This window comes from Plecotus auritus (genome assembly GCF_963455305.1).
Source record: "Plecotus auritus genome assembly, chromosome: 9".
Lineage (NCBI taxonomy): Eukaryota > Metazoa > Chordata > Mammalia > Chiroptera > Vespertilionidae > Plecotus > Plecotus auritus.
This window is the reverse complement of record NC_137783.1, coordinates 28,278,212-28,301,702: the sequence shown is the minus strand read 5'-3', so window position 1 is coordinate 28,301,702 and position 23,491 is coordinate 28,278,212. Positions and strand designations below refer to the sequence as shown.

Below are 23,491 nucleotides of genomic sequence, written 5' to 3'. Positions count from 1 at the left end.
AAAAACTGATAGCTCACTTAATTTTCACTCCTTTTCAGGTTTAACTGATTTGAAATAATGGGTGAAGCCAGACTAAGCTTTGAACAAAGAAAATTTATCCTAAAGTGCCACTAGACTATTTTTTATGAGGATACATAAAAGATAAAGTTTATGGTATAAAAGCAGCAACAGTTGATGACTTGAGGGCCCACAATTACCAAACGAAATGAGTCTTGATGTTTACAATTCTATTGCTTTGCATTATCAGCAGTGCCTGGACCGTTCAGAACGGTCATCGATTTGAAAACAGGCATTGACAAAAAAAAAAAAAGACTTATTTCTGTAGATTATTTTAAATTTTGAAAATGAGCTGTATATTAATAAGCACTGACGTTATAATCATTCAAAGTGTGTATGTATACACACACATACATCTTTAGGCTAACTGAGGTTTTGAAAAATATATTCTGTTTTATTTCAGAGAGGAAGAGAGAAACATCAATGATAAGAGAGAATCATTGATCGGCTGCCTCACAGGAACCAAACGGTGACCTCCTGGTTCATAGGCCACGCCAGCTGGGTTAGGGTAACTGAGGTTTAAACAGAGCAAAGTAATATAATTACTCAGCATGTTGTAAAATCAGTGTGGATTATCCTATTGAAACATTTTAATCTATGTTTATATTTATCTTCTATGTATTTTCAAGTTCTTTCCACTCACATCATTTAGTGGGAACTTCTCATATTAATGCAATTCTTTTCTGAGTAACACACGCATCCTAGTTGTGTCATGTCCTCGGCTGCCCCACTAGAGGGAGCCATTCTGCAGACGGTGAGGTCAGCCTAACTGTGCGACATCTGGGTGCTGAGGAGAGGCCAAGGCTACAGGTGACAGGTAACATAGTTCAGGTTTATTAAAAAACACATAGGCGACAAGTCAGAGCTTTGGCAAGGAATGATTTGGAGAAGAATTGAAGGCATTATTCCACAAAACATTCACAGTTGTGTGCTAGAAACAAAGAGAGCAGGGAAGGATTTTAGAAGCATTTGCGGTGGACAATGGATGGCCCGGCTTCATCGTACTCCTGTTTGCTGATCCACATCTGCTGGAAGGTGGACAGAGAAGCCAGGATGGATCCGCCAATCCAAACGGAGTATTTGCGCTCCGGGGGAGCAATGATCTGTTGGTCAGGATGAGAAAGAAGGGCCATTAGTGCGCTAGGGCGGGGCCTGGGCTTCTACCAGGGTTGGGATTTTGTGGATCTGGCTGAGGTCTCATGGACATCAGAGACAGTCTGGGCTGTCAGATGTCTAACCTTAACCCTAACCCAAGGGACTGTGAATAGCTTCTGGGTTTAGAGATTCTTCATTGAGCACATTTGTTCTTCTGGCTTCCTTTACACAGTCTATTCCAAAGCACCCATAACACCCCACCACATTCAATCTTCTGTTGGGCAAGCTGCAAGTTGGCCCCAAACCCTGCAAGGCCTCCACTTAAGAGCCCTGATGATGTCTTTGATTTCCATGAGCTAAGCCTCACAACTCAGCATGACATACTTTCTATAGAAACAACCACCGGAGTCTTCAATGAAAAGTTTGGATTGTGCCAGAATTTACAATACAAGTCCCCGCCCCCCTCCCGCCGCCCCCACCTGGTTAATTCCACCGAGATGCACTGTGTAACAGTGAGGGGCTCAGGGTTCCCGGCTGGAGTGACCTTTTTCCCGGGACACGTCCTGGGTAACCTGCACTGGCTGACAGAGGCCTGACATGGTAATGTTTAATATGCTAATATTTCTTAAATAATTGAATGAGGTGCAGAGAGTGGTGAATCAGGCCAGGGGTCTTGTCTACCTGCAACAACCCCCAAAATGACTGTGGCAAATTCCACTCCAGACTTGGATATTTGGGTAGAAATGAATATGGACACTTCGGCCAAACAGACAAGGCATTTCTGAAACCACGGTAAAAAGGTCTAATTTCTGTTTATCCCCCAAGCTCTGGTTGAACATTTATTTTTAATACAAATAGTTAATATTTACTGGGTATTTATTATGTGCCAGGCACTATGCTAAGCATTTGTCATGATATGTATTACCTGATTTAGTTTTATTTATTTACTTAATTATTTTAAAATTTGATTTTAGAGAGTGAAAGAGAGAGAGAGAGAGAGAGAGAGAGAGAGAGAGAGAGGGAGATCGGTTGCCTCTGGCACAAGTCTCAACCAGGGATCAAACCCGCAACCTGGGCATGTGCCCCGACCTAGAATCAAACTCGCCACGTTTTGGTGTATGAGACAACGTTCCCACCAATGGAGCCTCACTGGCCTGGGCTCATTTAATTTTCCTAACTACTTCTAAAAGTAAGTATTCAATTACTCCCATACTACAGATGAGGAAACAGGGATTGGGAGAGGTTTAAGTAACTGGGCTCGGTCACACTGGTAGTGTACATGTCAGACGCAATATTCAAACTCGGACCTCTCCCAGGTGTTTTTTTGGTTTGGTTTTGTTGCTTTAGAAATCACCTTTTTATTTGGGGTAATTTTAGATTTACAGGAAAGTTGTAAAGCTAGTGCACAGAGTTCCTGTAGACCGGTCCTCCAGTTTCTGCTTCCCCTAATGTCATGATCTATGGCCTAGGATTTAATGGGTTTCTCTTACCACACTGGAGCCCAAAGTTCCACATTCATTTCTACTCAAGAAGCCAAGTTTGGAAAACTAGAAACTACGCAACTTGAGCTACAGCCTCTCTCTGTAACATACCCCCAGCCTAGGCTGCCTTTGTCCGTGAGCCCAGCGCTGGGTTCGCCTGGCTCCCTTTGGGGTGGGAAGAGGAGGGGGTGAGAGCAGATCAGAGTCCTCAGAAAATGGTCTCATCTCTCACCTGCAGTCTCTTAGAGCTGACACTACAAAGTCCTTCAGTCAAGCACTCTTTCATGTGACCTGCATACCCTTTTCATAAAAAGGAGAAGGGAGTGCAAAGAACAGAACTTGTTCGAGTGCTTTTCATGTGTGTGAACTGCACCTGCACTGCTCCTTCTACTGCTCCCTGTGACTGGGGCAAGAGGGTCCCAGAGTGGCCTCTGATTTCACAGAGCGATAACAGCTAGTGAGAAGTCACCAACCCTCTGTGAGATTGCCTCCAAAGAATGATCTCTGTTTAACTGCTGTGCTCCCTTGACTGGGACTCAAACCTGACATAATACAGGGGTCCTGGGTGGCTCCAGGACTGAGCTTGGTCATCCTGTGCTTTTGAGTCCCTATATCAAAAGGTGTGCCAGACAGACAGATAAAGATAAAATTCTCATTCCTGGCCACTGAGAGTGGTCACGTTTAGTAGTGGAAGAAGAGTGCATGCTATTGAATGTACAGGGTTTAAACCTCTTCAGAAATATATCTGGCTCCCCTGTCACTTTTTTTTTTAATGTTCTACACTTGAGATGCACTATTTTGTGATGAGGAAACACAACCAAATATGCATTTTAAAGAGAAATGGGCACATGGGCAGCTTTGTTGGTCTCTATCGCAACTGCTAAACATAGCTGATAGACAGGAATAATTACAGATTAAATGTTGTACAAGATAATTCAACTGCTCTTATGAGCTGGATTGACTATGTCCTAGAAGGTGTAGGATTTGTGCACTAGGACCCTCTGCCTAGCCCTAAACCCGTGAGCACATCTGACCAAGATGTGGCCTCTGCAGAGTCCTTCACGCCTGGTGGCAGGGTTGGCACCAGCACAGCTGTGGGGTCTGTCACCAAACTGTACCTTGATCTTCATGGTGCTGGGTGCCAGGGCCGTGATCTCCTTCTGCATGCGGTCAGCAATGCCAGGGTACATGGTGGTGCCCCCTGAGAGGACATTGTTCGCATAGAGGTCCTTCCTAATGTCAATGTCACACTTCATGATGCTGTTGTAGGTGGTTTCGTGGATGCCAGCAGACTCCATACCTGGAAAAGAGATGCAGGCCATGGTCCTTGGTTGGTGGGTAGACCCAGGTCAGACAAGGAAGAGCTACATGGAAGATCTTACACTGACTGAAGCTAAACTGACATGAAAATCGAGGAACCTCCCATCTCAGAGACCAAAAGGTCCTTGTAATGCTCCATGTCCTCCTACCTCCTGTCTAGTGAGGAATCCTGCTGGGAGCGGAGGGGGGGGGGGGGGGCTGCAATGTAATGTCACCAATTTTTAATACTCACTACTAAGTCTGGTTTGAATCAGGGGCAAAGTCTTGAGACTCTCTATAGAAGGCTCCGCACTGAGCCAGTGTCACAGCCATTGCTCACAACTCCCCCAAGTCTCTCCTTGGCTGCTGCTTTGTTCTCACCCCTGAAGCTGAACCATCAGAAAAGTGCTCATCCCATTTGCACAAAGACTCATCTTTCTTCCATCTTGGTAATATTTTTTTTATCTGAGCTTTTGTTAATTTCTGATGTAGATTTTTAAAACAGAACATCCAAATAGCCCTTTATCTTTTGCAGTGCTGTGAATAATAATAATAATAATAATAATAATACCTAACTAATAATTTCTGAAAATATCTATTGATTATTGCTAGCTTGTTTTGGCCAGCCACTGGGCTAAGTGCTCCACATATATCTCATGTAATTCTCACAGCCACACTATGACATAGACACTGTTACAATCTTCATTTTACAGATGAGGACACAGAGGCTTGGGGAAGTTAAGTGATTTTCCCAAGAACATGAAAGTAGAACTAATACTCAAACCCAGGCTCACCCCTCCCAGAGCCTGCCCTCTGTAAACAGCTCTGCTAACCTTTCTCTCGAGGTCCGTGCTAATGTAGGGACAGGCTCTTCCATTCTTCTCTCCCCCTCCCATTCCCAAACTTTCAGCATTCAGTACGCCCTTCCCATCCATCCAGTGGCTCGAATGTCCTATGCATGAATAATATTGGACTTTCACCCTAAACCACACACCAAGAATGCCTCTGGATCAACTACTACATAGTGTTGCTTGGAATGAAAAGTCCTTTCCTGGCCTTCTTAAGTATTCTCACTTGATAAACATGACCTTCTTTGCCCTGGTTTAGAAATGTGTTTAGCCTTATGGCCCTGTCACATGTCCCCACATGCAGAAGAGCACTGGTGGCCAAAGGCTGGCTGAGTAGGGGAGATAGGGTGACCTCCCCGTCCCAGGATGTGACGCTGTTGCCTACCGATGAAGGAAGGCTGGAACAGGGTCTCTGGGCAGCGGAAGCGCTCATTCCCAATGGTGATCACTTGCCCATCTGGCAGCTCATAGCTCTTCTCAAGGGAGGAGGAGGATGCGGCAGTGGCCATCTCATTCTCAAAGTCCAGAGCTACATAGCACAGTTTCTCCTTGATGTCTCGGACAATCTCACGCTCAGCTGTTGAGATACAAACATTAGGGTTTGCCCAGGTGGTAAAAAACCCGCCCTTCCTACCTCAGTCCCTCCCACAGTGCTGGTTCCTTCAAAACAATATGTAAGTTCAATATTCTGCAACCCCAAATCCATGATGGTAATTAAATTATAGGTCCACCAGGGAACCACTTCTGTTCCTATCAGAGAGCCTCACACATCGTAGACTCTTAGTAAATATCACCTAGCAAATGGTGACAGGAATAAAAGGAGCTGGCTAGAGAACGGCACAGAGCAGGAAATCCTTTTGTACATTGTGTTTTTGCAGGATTAACTGATCACTCTCTGTTATGAAGTTTTACAACAGTTAGTTATATTGGATTTTCAGCTGACCTGGAAGTCTTATGCTGAGAAAGTCTTTTGGGGGCCCTCACTGTTTTCAAAAAGCTCTGGAGATCCATGTCACCTGGGCCAGGTAGATTCCAATTCAAACCATTGGCATATTCATCACCTTCTAGAGAGGGGCAGGCCTGGCTCAGGACCAGTCCTGTCCAGGAGTCTCCATGGGCATGTGGAAGGAGGTATGGAAGAGAGGGCAGGCAGACACCTTTCAGACTCCTGCATTCCAAAGTCCTAAGCTATTGGTTTCATTCTGGACCCTGGGAACCTTTTGGAAGTATCTTGGAGGTACTTGTAGGACGTAGAGTCAGGAACAAAATTAATTTAACTCCCTACTCCTGGAGGAGACTTTAACATTTTCAGGGCTCAAACTTGGAGCCTAGAAAAAGCCACAGGCATGTTCAGAAACCTACACATTTAGACAATACCAAACTGGTGAGGGGAGGGCAGGTAGCCAGGGCCAAGGACACTGAGGATGTCCCAACGTCTCTATAACATCTGACTCTGCTTCTTGTCGGTGGAGACCAGGTGGCACCAGCTCAGAGTCCGAAGATACACACATCACTGCCTGCTGGGCTGTTCTTAATACTCACTAGTAACTATTGCATGCTTACTCTGTGCTGGGTTTCCACGTGCATTATCTCCTTTACCACTCACAATCACCTGAGGGACTATGGCTTCGTGAGGTTGGGGAACTTGTTCAAGGTCACACAGCAAGTGAGTGGTAGAGTTGATCCCCAAGCCCTGGCTAGATGTCTCCAAAGATTGCCAATCACCACGCATACTATCCTCAGTCTCTGCACTCTCTCTTTTCTGCTTGTGTGTGGAGGGGACTAAAAAGTGTTCAGAAAACCCAACTCTGACTAGCTCATCAGACAAGATGGCTATATCTGTTCTTCCAAGGAAACAGCATAATCATTTTGCAATTTTATCCTATTTTTTTTAAAGCCATGCTTGGCTCTCCAGTCTATCTGCAGTCTCCCTCCCATCATTTCCTTGGATAGTCACTGTGGTCTGTAAGTTACTAGGAAGGGCATCTCTTCTGTTCATTCCCACGAGCCTCACCCGTAGTTACGAAGGAGTAGCCACGCTCCGTCAGGATCTTCATGAGGTAGTCGGTGAGGTCTCGGCCAGCCAGGTCCAGACGCATGATGGCGTGGGGCAGGGCATAGCCCTCGTAGATGGGCACGTTGTGGGTGACACCATCTCCAGAATCCAGCACAATGCCTGGGGGACGATTGAGCACAATAAAAGTCACAACAGCAGCCCGAATATGACTTGCTGGTCTTGGAGAGAGGAAATTTATAAGCTTCTTATTTGAAAGAAATAAAAGAAAGCATTTGGTAGGCTAGGAGAGGAGGGACAGGCTCAGGGAAAAGAAAGAGTAAGAAGAGAGAAACAATAAAAGTCCTGTTCAAATATGAGCTCAAGGGCTCATTTTTAAAAGTTGACAATAGACCTATTAGGCTTAGGATGGCCCTGTCAATTCTCAGTAACCCTCAGTCATTACAACCCACCTACTTACAACCATCAAATCCCATGACTGATGGTGTATCCAGTGGAGGCTCCCATTCCTCTCAGGTACCTACCAGTTGTACGTCCAGAGGCGTAGAGGGACAGCACCGCCTGAATAGCCACATACATGGCTGGAACATTGAACGTCTCGAACATAATCTGCAAAGCAATCCAAAGAACTAAATTAGTGATGCTGTTAATCTTTTTGTTGGTGAATGCAGATCTTGGCTTTTCTGGCATAAGGAAAAAGACCTTTAAACCTGAGGCTCAGATGGGCTGTGATTGGCCTACTTCTGTGGTTTGTCTGCGGTTCTATGTAATTGGTTCCACTTTTTATGTAGTTGCTGGGTCAATGCCAGCCCTAGATTCTGAGGTTGCTCTGGCTGCGGTGGAAGGAGCCCTGTTTCCTGGCAGAGGACCACATATGAGGGCCAATACACCACCCAGCTCATGCAGTCCAGGGACAAGATTAGAACAAGAGCTACTCTGAGTCACGCGTGGCAAGTTCATGCACACTGAGTTGTCCACAGGCCTGCATTTCTCCATCTGCAAACCCTCCCAGCTCTGACTGCTCACTAGAATGTCTGACATCATTTGCTAGAGAGCCATAATTCTCAACTATTTTCCTGCCTTCATGCCATTCACAGGAACAATGATGTCCATTGGAGACAACGTGTCTTGCTAACTGGAGCTATTCCCCGGCACACATTTCCCTGTAGAGAATAGCTGCTCATGTTGTTGCTGTCAGCACTGGGCGCTCCTCCCAGGAAAAGGCCTTGCAATCTTTACATGTGTTATTCTCCAAGCCCCAAAGATTGTGGGTCAATTCCAGGCTCCGGCCACTTTTACTGTGTGACCTTGGGACATTCACCTAATGCATTTGAGTCTCCATTTCATCATTTACATAATTAGGATAATGATACATTCTGCTTCACACATTGTTAAGATTTAAAGAGACGATGCATATAAAATGCTTGGCCCAGTGCTTAACCACAGTGAACATGAAATGGACATTAGGTGTTTTAATTGCATGGCTCGCCCAAACCGGAATCCTTGTCTGGCTGCTGGAATGGATGGTTTCCTGCTGGAAGTCACAATAACGATGGTGATAACTATTGCTCATTGCGTGTGTCATGTACCAAACACCAAGGTACACGTTTCACATTGTGCCTCGCGAATCTTCACATCAAGCTTTTGAAAGGTAATAGTACTAATATTCCCAACTTTTAAACAAAGAAACTGAGGCTCTGAGAAATTAAGTGGACTGCTTAAAGTTACATGGCTAATAACTGACAGATCCAGTTTTCAAACCTAGATCTGTCTGACTTTAGAAACAAAATTCCCCACTGTATATTGTCCTGCATTTTGAAATGACTTCTCCTTCGAAGTTTTGAACCAAAATGAAATCTCTTAAATGCCCTATTGCTCTTGGAGGTCAGAGGGGAATAGCTCCTGCAGTAAGAATGTGAGTACCATTAGGATGCTCCTGTCCTTTGGCATCCCCAAGTTCCTGGAACGTTGTGGGTCTGGAGGGGCCTGCTGGGCTAGGCCAGCTCTCTGCTGTCCTGTACAGCCCCTTCCAAATGGACTTTCCCAAACCTGAAGTGCTGGGCCCCAGAGTGGGTATTTACCTGGGTCATTTTCTCCCGGTTGGCCTTGGGGTTCAGGGGTGCCTCGGTGAGCAGGGTTGGATGCTCTTCTGGGGCAACACGAAGTTCATTGTAGAAAGAGTGGTGCCAGATCTAGGGAGGCGATGGAGGAGAAGCACAACGATGTGATGTTGGGGCACGGCAGACCCCGAAAAGGGACCAGCATGAGCTCCACGAAACCGGGGCCAAACAAAATGTGACAAGTACTCATTATGTGTCTACCTTTTAACCAATGAGACCAAAGCTCCAAGACTCTGAGTAACTTACCCAGGGATTTACATCCAGTAGATAAATGAACAAAAACTCAAACCCGGGTCTGTGAGGCAGGATGGTGTAGTGGGTAAGGCACAGGCTTTGGAGTCAGGTCTGAGTTCAAATCCCAGCTCAGCCACTTCTTGGTTGTGTGCCCTTAGGCAAACTTTAACCCTGTTCAGCTCCAGTCTCACCATGGCTAATATGAAAATCATTAGCATGTCTTGGCGAGAATTAAATAAGGAAACCCTAGAGTTACTGTTTAGCCCAGTGCCTGGCCCAGAGCAAACGTTATTCTTCGTCTTCTTGAACTCCTCATTCTATTTTTGTTGATGCTCATGGGGAAATAACTTAGTTAAGTAACAGGACAAATGAATGAAAACAGGAATGGAAGGATGAAGCTGACCTGAAGACCTAGTTGCCTTTTTAATTCCTTAGGGAAGTTTCCCTCTGTGGTATATGCTAAACGAAGGCAGGTCACCCTGCTTCCAGCCTCCACCCCACCCCACCCCGCCCCACGTTGGGCCATTGCAGCATGACGTTTAGAATCAGGGCCTTGCAGCCTGAGGGCTCAACCTGCAGCGAAGCGCCAATACCTTTTCCATGTCGTCCCAGTTGGTGATGATGCCGTGTTCTATCGGGTACTTCAGGGTCAGGATGCCTCTTTTGCTCTGTGCTTCATCACCCACGTAGCTGTCTTTTTGTCCCATTCCTACCATCACTCCCTAAACAGATTCAACGCATTTCGAGTCAGCCTCTCCCCAAACGTATGTATTGATGACAGTCCAGTCACAATGGGTTAAATTACTGGGAGACCAAGTTCCTCTTTTGGTATCAAGAGCAACATGTTGCCGAAACCGGTTTGGCTCAGTGGATAGAGCGTTGGCCTGGGGACTGAAGGGTCCCGGGTTCGATTCCGGTCAAGGGCATGTACCCTGGTTGCGGGCACATCCTCAGTGGGAGGTGTGCAGGAGGCAGCTGAACGATGTTTCTCTCTCATCGATGTTTCTAGCTCTCTATCCCTCTCCCTTCCTCTCTGTAAAATATCAATAAAAATATATTTTTTAAAAAAAAAAAAGAGCAACATTTTGAGTCCTATGATCACTATGTTCTTAAGCAACATCCCTGAGTTGATTGGAAATAGACCCGAATCGGCCTCCAGATGGCAGAAGACCCCCTGGGTAACGCGACTTGAACTGTGTGTTGTACCTTCTGTGTTCCTTGCTGGGCAGAGAGGTTGTTTGTCTGCTTTGCCGCTATAACAAATTGCCTGGCACATATTTGTCATGCAATAATTGTTTGTTGAATGAATGCATGAAATGTTACATATAAGTTAAGTGACATGTTGTTTCTTATAAACTGTTCTTTTAAAGCTGAATATTATTTTCTAATCAAGCTGAAGCATTATGTCTATAAATGACCACCGGTGCTTGATTTCTGACCAATACTAATCAACATTAAGACATTTGTCAGATGTATTTTTTAATCATTAAGGTGACACTTAAAAAAGGGAAAGAGCCGAAACCGGTTTGGCTCAGTGGATAGAGCGTCGGCCTGCGGACTGAAGGGTCCCGGGTTCGATTCCGGTCAAAGGCATGTACCTTGGTTGCAGGCACATCCCCACTGGGAGGTGTGCAGGAGGCAGCTGATCGGTGTTTCTCTCTCATCGATGTTTCTAGCTATCTATTCCTCTCTGTAAAATATCAATAAAATATAAAAAAAATTTTTTTTTTTAAAAAAAAGGGGAAAGAAAGAATTCTCACTACTGGAATGTTAAATTGCATTACAATCACTGCTCTTGAATTGCAAAAACAGTCATGGCTACTATAGATCCACAGAGTGGTTTGTGCAAAATATCTCCACTGCACCCCGCTCAACAAAGAGACAGTTCATTCATCGGGCGAGGCTTCTGTTACTTGTTCTTGAGAATATACACCAAATTGAGAGCCATAGATATCAATGCGCAAAATACATTTCTGATGTGAAGGAGAATTTCTGGGATGAAATTCTCAGTTTTTACCATGTGGCTGCACCAACATTTTTATACAAAATATTATGTAAAAAATTACCATGTGGCTGTTCAGATATATTTTGTTGACAGCTAACAGTGTGTAAAATTACAGTTGGTAACAAAGCTTACTTTCATCTAACATCAAGCTCTTTGAGAGTGAATGACCTGGGTTTTAGTGTAGTTTCTTTCCAAAGAGCAGGTATATTTTAGAGGATGATAATGATGATGATAATGATGATGATGATGATAATGACAAAGATTATATTTACACAAAATAGAACTTACAAAAAAGGGGGAAACTTATATCTTATAGACACCCAGCAGGTAATCTGTGTTGTATATGAAACTGACACTTATTTCTTGACATTAATCACCAGAGGTATATTCTTAGCAAGTTACATAATTTGGGGGAAGCAAGCGATAGACAATTTATGGCTACCCATTGACACTCAGACTTAGAGGGGCCTAATCTATAGCCCTGTTTCTCTCTGTTCCAAACAGACTCTTGCTCACCTGATGTCTGGGACGTCCCACAATGGATGGGAAAACAGCTCTGGGAGCATCGTCCCCAGCAAAGCCCGCCTTGCAGAGCCCAGAGCCATTGTCACACACCAGGGCGGTGCTGTCCTCTTCTTCACACATCTTGGCTGGAGTGCGTCACAAGGTCCTGCAGGGAGCAGGGAGGAAGCAGCCCCAGCTGTAATCCAGCAGTTGTGACACTTACCTGACCACTCCCACCTTCCAGGCTGGGTTTGGGGCCCCTCCTCTCGGCTCCAAGGGCACCCTCAGCTGTCCCTTATCTAACACATTTATCTCAAAGCACTTTAATTAGACTGCTGGCTTTTTATAAGTCAAAACTCTCACTTTCATGTTCATACACCTGGCCTCTAGCACAGTGGCTGGCATATCTCATATGTTCATAAGCACTTTAAACATTGACTAAATGAGCGAATGAATGAACAGCTATAGAGACCAGTTGGGAATATCAGACTATGAGATCAGATCTTCACAGAGACAAGTCACTAGTCACATGTTAAAGAAGTAAATGAAATTTGCTGTCAGTATCTACCTATAGCTTAAAAGAAATTTTTCAAAAATGTAGATTTTGAAGGATGGGCAGTATGAAAAATTTGGAATGTTGAAAGGCTGAAATGTTTAATGTAAAATGTTTAAAAGAAAAATATCTTGAATCTTGAGGACTTTTATTTTTACCCTTGGTAAAACAGCAGGCCCATGAAAACATTCTAATAAGCAGGTGCTTTAAATTTTAGGAGCCAAAGTTAATCTCTATTAAGAAAAATCATGGCTAACATAAAGTCCAACAAGTGAGGGAGAATCTAATAAATTACTCACCATGCAGTAGATTACTTTGCTGCCATTAAGAAAGATAAATAAAAGGCTAAGCTATAGGTATATTCTTATGTAAGAGAAATAGGTTAGAGGAAGTAACATTGGTGATCCCATTGAAATGTATTTTTATACATTGCAAAATGATTAGTCATATATACCAAGATACTGATGGGGGTTATTTTGAAGTGGTGGATTTTGCATATGTTTTTATCTTCCCCAGTCTGGGCATGTACTCTGAGGCAACCAATCACAAATGATCGATGTTTCTCTCTCACATTAAAAATAGGATGACCGGGAAATCAAGATGGCAGCATAGATAAACACCTAAACTGCTGCCTTGCACAACAATTTCAAAACTACAACTAAAAGACAAAACGGACATCATCCAGAACCACAGGAAGGCTGGCTGAGTGCAAATTCTACAACTAGAAGGAAAGAGAAAAGCACACTGAGACTCAGAGGAGCTGCAGGAGGCAGAGGTACTGAGACGCGCGGAGAGGACTGGCAACTGAGTGCGGCTGGCTTTCTCAAGCGGGAGGGAGACCAAAGCTCCCGACTGTGCTGAACTCTAGTTCCGGGTGAGACTCTGGGGACCCAGACTCATATGGGTGAAACTGGACTATCAGGAAAGAGAAAAGCACACTGAGACTCAGAGGAACTGCAGAAGGCAGAGGTACCGAGGCACGCGGCGGGCAACTGAGTACGCAGCTGGCTTTCTCAAGCGGGAGGGAAATAAAAGCTCCTGACTGCACTGAGCTCCAGTTCTGGGCAAGACTCTGGGGACCCAGACTCATTCGGGGAGAAACTGGACTGTCTGGCAGCAGGCGGAACTCGAGGGCGGCTTTCTCTCAGAGGTGCTTGCAGCGATTACCATAGGACACTGAGACACAGGGGCCTATTAGGGCAGGGCTGATGGGAAACCAATGCTGTCTGCTCATCCAAGCTGAGCACAGAAGCTTTTGCAAGTCTTGTCTCATAAGGGTGTCTCCAGCACAGAAGTTCTCCCAGCATAGACACAGCTGATCTTCACAGCCAATTGGCCTGGAGGTCAATTCCTCCCAGTGATACCAACAACAATCAAGGCTTAACTACAACAAGACTGTGCACACAGCCCACAAAGGGGTGCACCAAGAGTGTCCACCTCAGGTAACTGGGGAGGCTGAGCCACTGGGCCCTATAGGACACCTAGCACACAAAGCCACTCTTTCAACTCAGGGAAGCAGCCAAAATGCGGAGACAAAGAAACAGATCACAAATGAAAGAAATTGAGGAAAGCAAACAACTGGATATAGAGTTCAAAACCATGGTTATAAGGTTTTTCAAGAATTTTCTAGAAAAGGCCGATAAATTTATTGAGACCCTTGAGGACATGAAAAAGGACCAACTAGAAATTAAGCATACACTGAATGAAATAAAAAATATTATACAGAGATCCAACAGCAGACTAGAGGATTGCAAGAATCAAGTCAAAGATTTGAAATACAAAGAATCAAAAAACACTCAACCGGAAAAGCAAAAAGAAAAAAGAATCCAAAAATATGAAGATAGTGTAAGGAGCCTCTGGAACAACTTCAAGCATACCAACATCCGAATTATGGGGGTGCCAGAAGAAGAGAGAGAGCAAGATACTGAAAACCTATTTGAAGAAATAATGACAGAAAACTTCCCCCACCTGGTGAAAGAAATAGACTTACAAGTCCAGGAAGTGCACAGAACCCCAAACAAAAGGAATCCAAAGAGGACCACACCAAGACACATCATAATTAAAATGCCAAGAGCAAAAGACAAAGAGAGAATATTAAAAGCAGCAAGAGAAAAACAGTTAGTTACCTACAAGGGAGCACCCATACGACTGTCAGCTGATTTCTCAACAGAAACTATGCAGGCCAGATGGGAGTGGCAAGAAATATTCAAAGTGATGTACAGCAAGAACCTACAACCAAGATTACTCTACCCAGCAAAGCTATCATTCAGAATTGAAGGGCAGATAAAGAGCTTCACAGATAAGAAAAAGCTAAAGGAGTTCATCAACACCAAACCACTATTATATGAAATGTTGAAAGGTACTCTTTAAGAAGAGGAAGAAGAAGAAAAAGGTAAAGATAAAAATTATGAACAACAAATACATATCTATCAACAAGTGAATCTAAAAATCAAGTGAATAAAAAAATCTGATAACAGAATAAACTGGTGAATATAATAGAATCAGAGGCATAGAAAGGGAGTGGACTGGCAATTCTCAGGGGGAAAGGGGTGTGGGGTGCGGGAAGAGACTGGACAAAAATCGTACACCTATGGATGAGGACAGTGGGGGGGAGTAAGGGTAGAGGGTGGGGTGGGAACCAGGTGGAGGGGAGCTATGGGGGAAAAAAGAGGAACAATTGTAATAATCTGAACAATAAAGATTTACTAAATTTTAAAAAAAGAAGCAAAAAAAAAAAATAGGTGACCCCTTCCTCTCTCTAAAGTCAATAAAAAACATATTCTCCAGTTAAGGTTAAAAAAACAATACTTAAAATAATTTATGGGCCTGGCTAGTGTTGCTCAGTGGTTGAGAATTGACCTATGAACCAGGAGGTTTGATTTCTGGTCAGAGCAGATGCCTGGGTTTCAGTCTTGAACCCCAGTAGGGGGCGTGCATGAGGCAGCCAATCAATTATTCTTTCTCATCATTGATGTTTCTATCTCTCTCCCTCTCTGATATCAATAAAAATATTTTTCTTAAAAATAAAATAATTTATGGTGCTACATGCATTGAGTTCTCAATAAATACTTGTTCTTTAATGATCATTATCATTATCAGATCTTTTTATTGCTAGTCTTTGCTTTCTTTCCACAGTGCCTCCAAACTTAGGAAGGAAACCCTCAACTTGAGGATTCCACTTGTAAGAATGGAAAACAGGCCTTGTAAATGCCCTTTCTTTTCTCACCCTTCCCTGTGGGATTTGGCTTCTTTCCTAGCAGATGAAGAGAAGTGAGAAATGACTGCAAGGGAGACAGATCAGAGAAGCAGTCAAGAGTCCAAGGCATTTGCCAGAGGCGCCGGCACCAGGATCACAGCCTCTCTTCAGATGTGCTAAGCAGACTTTCCAAACCAAAAGTACTAATAAAAGCTGAAAACAGGATAAAATGTTTGGAAAAGGACACAATACAAATGTGATGGGATGTTCAGCATGAATACATGTCTTTAACAACCCTTTTGTTGGGCAGGGAGGGTTTGGGGGGAGTGTTTGAATTTACTGCAGAAAAAGTAGGCTGACCCTCAGCATCAGCTAGCATGCAGACCAAAAAAGCTCAAAATTCAGTAAATGTATTTTCATTTAGGGAAAAAAAAAGTCCCAGAAGGATTTTATCATCTCTAAAAGGAGCATGGTCCTTACAGAAGAAGTCTGTGTCCCCGGAAAGGAGTGGCTCAGTGATTTCCAACTCTTATCTAACCTGCCTGAGCAAGACGGTTTGGAGCACGCACAGCATTTCCTAATTAGGTAAAACACACTCCAAAGTCTGCTTTTGGAACTGCACCCGGGTCAGGGGGTTTGCTCCAACGGGGTGCATCTTGTGCCAAAAATGAGTAGCTAGTGGGAGGGGAGAAAGGGAGGGGGGAGAATGTTGCAGTTCCCAGCTCATCTGTCTTGAAAAGCAAACCATATTTAGTCATGAGTCACAAAATGGAAAGGAAAAATCTCAGCGTGAAAACTTCCAATTTCAGGCCGAACCTGCCAAGCCCTGATTTATGGCAAAGTTCAGCCGGGGTGGCAGGGCTGGCTCCAAGGTCCTGCCTGCCTGAGCAGGCTGAGAGAAATGCAAACCACACATGCAGAAGGCTTCGGCACAGGCAGCTGTCAGATGCTCGCTACGCTCCCTCCCTCTTCGCTTGCACAAAAACATTCAGTTGGTTTCCTGCTGCGCTCTGCTGCAAACCACCCAGAGACCAGACCAACTGCTGACGTGGAAGCTCACCGACACATTCAAGAGACATACCTTTCCCACAGAAGACACTACCAGTTAGAGGAAGAGGAACCCAGAAACAAACACAAACAGCCAACACCAAAGACCGGGCAACTAAAATCCAGTTGCAGACACCTTCGCTGCACCAAAAATCCAGTCCAATGAAGACTCGCCACACCACATCTGAACCCCAAATGCTGGAGTTTCCAGTGCCTAGATATAAATAAATGTGTGATTTATGCAAATTATGACAATGCAAACAGCTAGACTGCATCCCTGAAATGTGTTACAAGATCTGGGCTGTTGGTTTAGCATAAACAGATTTTACAGGTGACACACATTTCATTTCATCTTCCTCTCCTGCTCCTCCCCCACGCCAAGCTGCTTCTTAGCCTTCTTTTTAATGTGAGGTAATTAGAGCTAAAATTTAGTAGTACAATCATATGAGTAGTACAATCTTCATTCAGAAATTTCAGAGTGCCTGAGCCCAGCCAAATCCCTTTGGACAGCGTCTGACGATACTGGGTAGCATCAGAGCCGCTGGCATCGGTAAGTCACGTCCCTGGGCAGTGCCACTTACCCTGACAGTGCTGGCTGGCCTTCTCGGCTCTGGGGGATGTTCAGGGAAGCTGAACGCTGAAGGGTTATATAGCCCCTTGGCCTGCTCCCCTCCCACTTGCTTCCCAAACAAGGAACAAAGACAGACTTGAGCCAGTCGTTCAGTCTAACACAACCATATAGGGACCTCAGCACAAAACTCTCTAATCTGGGTGGCCAGCAGCCTGGGTCTCTTCCACTGCATTCCACGGCGCTGCTCATGAAATGGGAGGCAGCTCAGCTGCCTGTGGAAGATAAACACCCCAAGCCTTCAGAACAACTGCTGAACCTTCCCGAGGCACTGAGCCGGTGTAAGGGGGCAGATGCAGGCGCGGGTTGCACATTCCTTGGAAGATGCCAGCCTGCTGTCCTGCTGGCATACTCTGATGAGCTGAGAACCAAAAAGAGCAGCCTTTTAAGAACTCTCCAACAGAGGTGGCCAGCAATAAAGAAAGATATTGCTTCCATTGTCCATAAATAGATTCAGGGAGTGACAGTTTTACGGTAGTCAAGGCTGTTTATAGATGGAGTCCGTGAGCGGTGTTAATGGGATAGGAATTGAAGTGGAGACAGGGCTGCTGGGCTGTATTTCACAGAAGAACTTGGCAGTCTGCATTACCATAATCACTTCAATTCTTTGGTACATGATATATGTCTACTAATTTGAGCAATTTAGCAGCACAACTAATAGAGTGTCCACTCCGTGTCCTGTCACAGAAGCAGTTTGAGAGAAAATAGAGCATGCTTAAGGGAAGTCTCCATGACCCTCCTCTCTCCCTACTGACCCATCTGACAGGTGATAAAGCAGGTGATCCAGGGATTTCTCAAGGCAGGTATTGAATGAACGCCAATCGGGCCTTAAGCTCTCATTCCCAAGTGTCAATGTCAACCTCAATGGTTTTATATTGGTCTTCCCTCCTCCTCCAAGCTAACGTTCTAACTCAATTTATGATAAAAAAAAATACTTTTGATGGATACCTTGAATATTTCTGGGCTGCTGACATCCAACATGTGGAGGAAAAAATCCCAGAATGAATGGCTTTATTTTACAACTGTGGCCATCTATTCACTCATGTTACTGTGCCAGATCTGTTTGATTTATGCTATTGATGTATTTCTCTTTGGGAGATTGCACTGTTGATTATTTTAAATTTTCAAATATACTAAGACTAAATGTTAATAAATTTCTCTGTGTTGTTCAGAAAACCGTGTGTAGTTTTTATCAATTGGAAAACACAACTATCCAAATGTTCAAATATGGAGATGACATAATATAACATAAAGTTGAACATTTGGAATTAAACCAATAGTTTTTCTAACAGGGATGATGTGAAGTAAAAAGTCTATATTTTCCTGATTCAGAGGCAATTTGAGTAGAGGTAGGGTTCCCCCCTCACTTCTGTCTCAAGCAGTGTCTATGTAGCCCTTGGTAACTTTACTAAGTGAATGTTCCTTTAAACACCAAAGAAAAGAGTTTTGGTATTTACCTTTATGATTTTCATGTCATTTTCTTCCTTGACTATAGTGTACATCTACAGCCCTGACAGTAATTAGACTATGATGAAATAAACAGTCATCCAAGGAGACGCTTAGTTTTTCTTACAAGCTTTTTTCCCCTTTTTCTTCCCTTCCTCTTTCCCTTCTCCCTTTTTTTTCCTCTTTCCTTCCTTCTCTCTTCTTTCCCTCTCGCTGTGAAAATAAATTTCTGAGCAGTTGATTAAATGGTCTCATTGTCTGGGCTTGAGATTTATACTTTCATACCCCATCCAAGTGTCTTCCGTGAAAGAAAACAGCTCTGGATGAGAATGTGTGTGTACAAAGAAATCTCCAGTTGAGTGGCCAGATATTCTCTGGGGCTCTCAGCCATGTATCCAAGGAGCTATGGAGCAGTTAGGAAAATAGTAGTGTCTGATGACTTGGTTGCAGTTCAGAAAAACTATAAAATAAATTCTAAACTATAAGCACAAAGTCAAGAATCATCTCCAAATGTGTTGTTCTACAAACCTCATACACCATCTTAGTAATATTATTCAGTGATGATTTATTATAAATTCCCTGAGATCTGGGACAATTTTTAACTCTTTTGGGGCCCAGTCCAGAGCTGAGTAAGCAGTGTGTGCTCAATAATTGCCTAACAATTTCTTAATTATTCTTTATCCCCAGAGCTTGTTGATTTAAATTAGGCCATGTCAATACTGGCAAACATCCCAATAATATGGATGTCTGGTAAGGAAAAAGATTTTCTGGTGCTGTTGAAAAATTGGGCTGTAGGAATTGTTTTCTCTAGACTGGTCACACTCATTAGCTATTTTGTTCAGCTCATAAAATTTATTTTGTCTGACAGGACACAGTGAGAGCAAGGTATCCTTTCCATCTCCCATTCTTGAAATTCTCCAGGTTCTGGAATCCTCAGAACCAAAGGCTGAATTCTTCTAAGAGAACCCAAGCAGACAAACTCATCAAACCCATGTTGGTACAATGATCACTCTAACCACATCTGCAGGGATTTGCCAGGTTCTATTCTGTTCTGTTCTGTTCCTCACTTGATCATAACAGAGATTCTTCATGGCAAATTTGATTTGATGCCTCCTTTGGGGATGTGAGGACTGGTATGTGGGTGATGTTCTAATTCTCAGTAAATGGTGTTTATTTTCATAGTGTTCTCATTTATTTAAAAATCTTATAAGCTCAAAGAAACTCCCATAAGAGAAGACACTTGGCATACTAAATGTAAGAAAAACATGCAGCGTAAGGAGGGAATGTGGTGGCCATTGGCCCTCAGACCGCATCTTAGTGTAGAGGCAAAAACTCTTAGATCCACACACAAAGGATTTTGATTCAGAGTTCAAGTTCTAGATCTACCACTTACTAGCTCTGTGCCCTCTCTTTGCCATAGCTTTATGGGGAAAATGGGGTTACTAGTGATACCTTATCACAAGGTGATAATGAGATGTGAATAGTTAATAAACAAGAAGTATCTAGAACACTGCCTAGCCCATGGAAGCATTATGTATCTAGAACACTGCCTAGCCCATGGAAGCATTATTACCTGTTATTATCATGGAGTTCTGTGAGAGGAAGTTAGATCTAGACCTGAGAAAGACACTTTCTCAGACAACAAAAGTGCAGAGGTAAACACTTAGCCAAAAGAAAGTGACACCTTGTGCTAGTTTCCTGTCTCTGCTTTGACACATCACAACAAATTTACTGGCTTCAAACAACAAAAGTTTATTGTAGTACAGTTCTTGGGTCAGAAGTCCACAAGAGGTTTCACTGGGTTAAAGTCAAGGTGGTGACCTTTCCTCTAGAACAGTGGTTCTCAACCTTTTTAATGCCACAGGTTGAGAACCGCTAGCAGGGTTGCCTAAGACCATCGGAAAACACAGATATTTACATTACGATTCATAACAGTAGCAAAATTACAGTTATGAAGTAGCAACGAAAATAATTTTATGGTTGGGGGTCACCACAACATGAGGAACTGTATTAAAGGGTCGCGGCATTAAAAGGGTTGAGAACCACTGCTCTAGAAGCGCTGGTCAGTCCCTTCCTCCACCGTCAATGCCAGCAGCGTAGCATTCAAACTGCTCTTCTGACTCTGACCATCCAGCCTCCCTCTTAGAAAGACCCTGGTGATTGCATTGGTCCCTGCTGGATAAGCTAGAATAATCTTTCCATTTTAAGACCATTAACTTAATCACATCCGCAAGTTCACTTTTTAAAAAAAAAATGTTTTTATTGATTTTAGAGAGAAGAAGGGAGAGGGATAGAAACATCAATCAACTGCTTTTTGCACACACCCTACCCGGGATCGAGCTTGCAACCTGGGCATGTGCCCTCGAAACAGTGACCTCTTGGTGCATGGGAGGACATCCAACAAACTGAGCCACCCTGGCTGAGCTCACTTTAAAAAAAAAAAAAATTCTGTGTCAGATAACACATTCACAAGCTTTGAGAATTAGGATGTGAAAGAGTTGGGGACACCATTATTCGGTATACCTCATAAGCCCATCCCTTCACACACAAATGTATTTCCTGTTGCATGTCAAGGCATGTATAACAGTTTCTCAGCTTACATTTTTCTCACCTGTGGCATTGATATTAGATATATTACTAACATTTAATAGACACTTAAGAAACAGCATACAAATCCTATGTTAGGAAAGGGATCAGAAAACTAAAACTGTCTGTCATGATCTCATAGAGGACAAATAGGAAAGTAGAGTAAGCTTGTTCACTTCTTTAGTCTTTCAGAGTGTCCAGAATATGCCATGAATTTCAAGATTAAAAGTGCATCTTCAAGTACTATTTTATTTTATTTTATTTTATTTTATTTTATTTTTTCACTTGTACAAGAACAAAATGCATGTTGGATTGCAGAATAGCACCTTGTTAGATTTTGGAGCCAGAACAACTTCTAACATTCTTCTTGTCACCAAAAGATAACTTGGGAAATAAGGTTTAACCGTGAAGCACAGAGAGCTTTAAAAGCCGAGTTAAATTCCTGGAGGACAAGGGCACTATTTATTGTCCCTTTGTTAACAGCGTTTACATTTTGCCTGCTTTTCACCTTATCTATCCTCCCTCAGAAGTAGTGTGCTCCAACACTTCCTGAATAATACTGAACAATGGACTTTTCCACTAACAAATCAGACTCACTGCATAAGACCTTTGCCCATGTCATCCCTCTGCCTGGAACATCTTTCTGCAGACACCTCTCTAACTCCACCGCTCACTCAAGTTCTTCTGGCTCCACTCATCCTCAACTCAGTTAGATGTCACCACCCCCCAGTAAGACTTCCGTGCTCACCTCCACCACCACCCCATTTTACGTGACCCTCCTCTGTTTGCCTAGACCACACTATGCTCACCTCTCTCGTAGGACTTACTTCACTGTTCTGTAAAATTACCTCTAACTTCCAGGCTAGACTGTAATGTGTCTGAGGGCAAGGACTAAGTTGATTTCACCTTTGCATTCCTAGAGCTTACAGCATACAGTAAATGTTTCTTTTTTTTTTAAGTTTATCTTTATTGTTGAAAGTAATACACATGTACACAGTAAATGTTTCTTAAATGGAACTTCATCAAACACAGGAAATGTTTAACAAGTGGTTTTTAAACAATAAAGGTCGAAGGTATTCTAAGGAGAGGGCAAATAATTTCAATGACTACTTCTCAGATAGTACTATTTTTCTACTTATATAAACTCATTTGATCTTCACAGCAACCATAAGAAAAAATATTACTCTTTTTTTTACAGGTGAGAAAACAAAGGCTCTGATAAGTTAATGTCTTACAAAAGGCTTCATAGCTAGGAAGGGGTGGAGCACGGATTCTGATCCAGATATATCTGAGTTTGACCAGAGACTGAATTCAAGCACATACACAGAGGTGTGGGCAGTGGCCTGACTGTCAGCATCCACCGAGCTAGCAGGGAGCAAGAGGCTAAACCATCATGCAAAGGCAGATGACTTCACTATTCAACATCCCTGCCTCATGAAATTCTGGGCACACAAGTCAATGCTCTCACCAGCTGGCTTAAGTTAGAGAAAACATTCCCAGCATCAGATCCTCCCTTCTACCCCCACTAGACTCAAAGCTCCCAGCTTCCTACTGGCTGAAGCTCTCCTTTACAGAGGCCCTGGATCTCTAGCATGACTGGCATGGTCTACCCATGACTGAGGGACACGAGACTTTCAGTGATTGAGCAAGTCCCAGGCAAACCAGGGTAAGCTGGTTATTCTTCACCAGTGATAAGAGTGGCCTGCTCTGTGTATTATTCATAGGGAATGTGTAGAAGCTCTTCCTTTCAAATGCTCTTGAAGAAGACCACAAATGTCCCCTCCACACCAATGATATACTGGTAGACTAGCTTTGTCCAACAGAACTTTCTACAAAGATGAAAATATTCAGTATCTGCACTGTCCAATACAGTAGCCACTAGCCACATGTCAATACACATCACTTCAATGGGGGTAGAAATTGATTTATTTTATTTTAATTAAATTTATATAGCTAGTGGCTACCATATTGGACAGCACGGGTATAGAAAAATAATTTTTAAACTTCACTGTAACTCAAATCATTTAAGAGGATTTTAAAAACATCAATGCCCAGGCCACACTCCAGATCAATTAAATCAGACCATCTGGGATGGGACACAGGCATCAAAAGTACACCCAACTATGAGAACTTTCAGAGCAGACCAGGGTTCTCAAAGGATGGTCTGTGAATTGATTGCATTGGAATCAACAAGCGAGTGTGTTAATAATACAGAAACCTGAACCCCTTCCCACCCAAACACACCTTCTAAATCAAAATCCTTGGGGAAGATCCCACGTTAAATTTTTTACAATAAACTTTTCATTTTAGAATACATTTAGGTTTATAGAAAAGTTGTAAAGATAGTACAGTTCCTATATACCCTGTATCCAGTTTCT

General features: G+C 43.3%; 1 protein-coding gene across 2 annotated transcripts; it reads right to left on the bottom strand.

The window, feature by feature from the left end:
- Positions 1–868: 868 nt before the first annotated feature.
- Positions 869–17,076, bottom strand: ACTA2 (actin alpha 2, smooth muscle). Of its 2 annotated transcripts, none has more exons than XM_080688460.1 (9): positions 17,035–17,076; positions 11,670–11,823; positions 9,742–9,870; positions 8,876–8,986; positions 7,319–7,403; positions 6,795–6,956; positions 5,166–5,357; positions 3,752–3,933; positions 869–1,160 (listed from the first exon to the last, which is right to left on the bottom strand). In XM_080688460.1, exons 2-9 carry the CDS (start codon positions 11,796–11,798, stop codon positions 1,017–1,019), a joined length of 1,134 nt encoding a protein of 377 aa, XP_080544586.1. In that variant the 5' UTR covers positions 11,799–11,823; positions 17,035–17,076; the 3' UTR covers positions 869–1,016. The 2 variants fall into 2 exon arrangements, with proteins under 2 accessions (XP_080544586.1, XP_080544587.1); XM_080688461.1 differs by lacking the exon at positions 17,035–17,076 and adding an exon at positions 16,488–16,668.
- Between the last annotated feature and the right edge of the window lie 6,415 nt (positions 17,077–23,491).

Excerpts from the sequence above, each read along its gene's own strand:
- ACTA2 (XM_080688460.1), bottom strand. The coding sequence starts at position 11,798 with ATGTGTGAAGAAGAGGACAGCACCGCCCTGGTGTGTGACAATGGCTCT. Across the intron at positions 8,987-9,741 it reads ACTGGGACGACATGGAAAAG|ATCTGGCACCACTCTTTCTA; the intron begins GTATTGGCGCTT and ends TCGCCTCCCTAG. Across the intron at positions 7,404-8,875 it reads ACCGGGAGAAAATGACCCAG|ATTATGTTCGAGACGTTCAA; the intron begins GTAAATACCCAC and ends ATTGCTTTGCAG.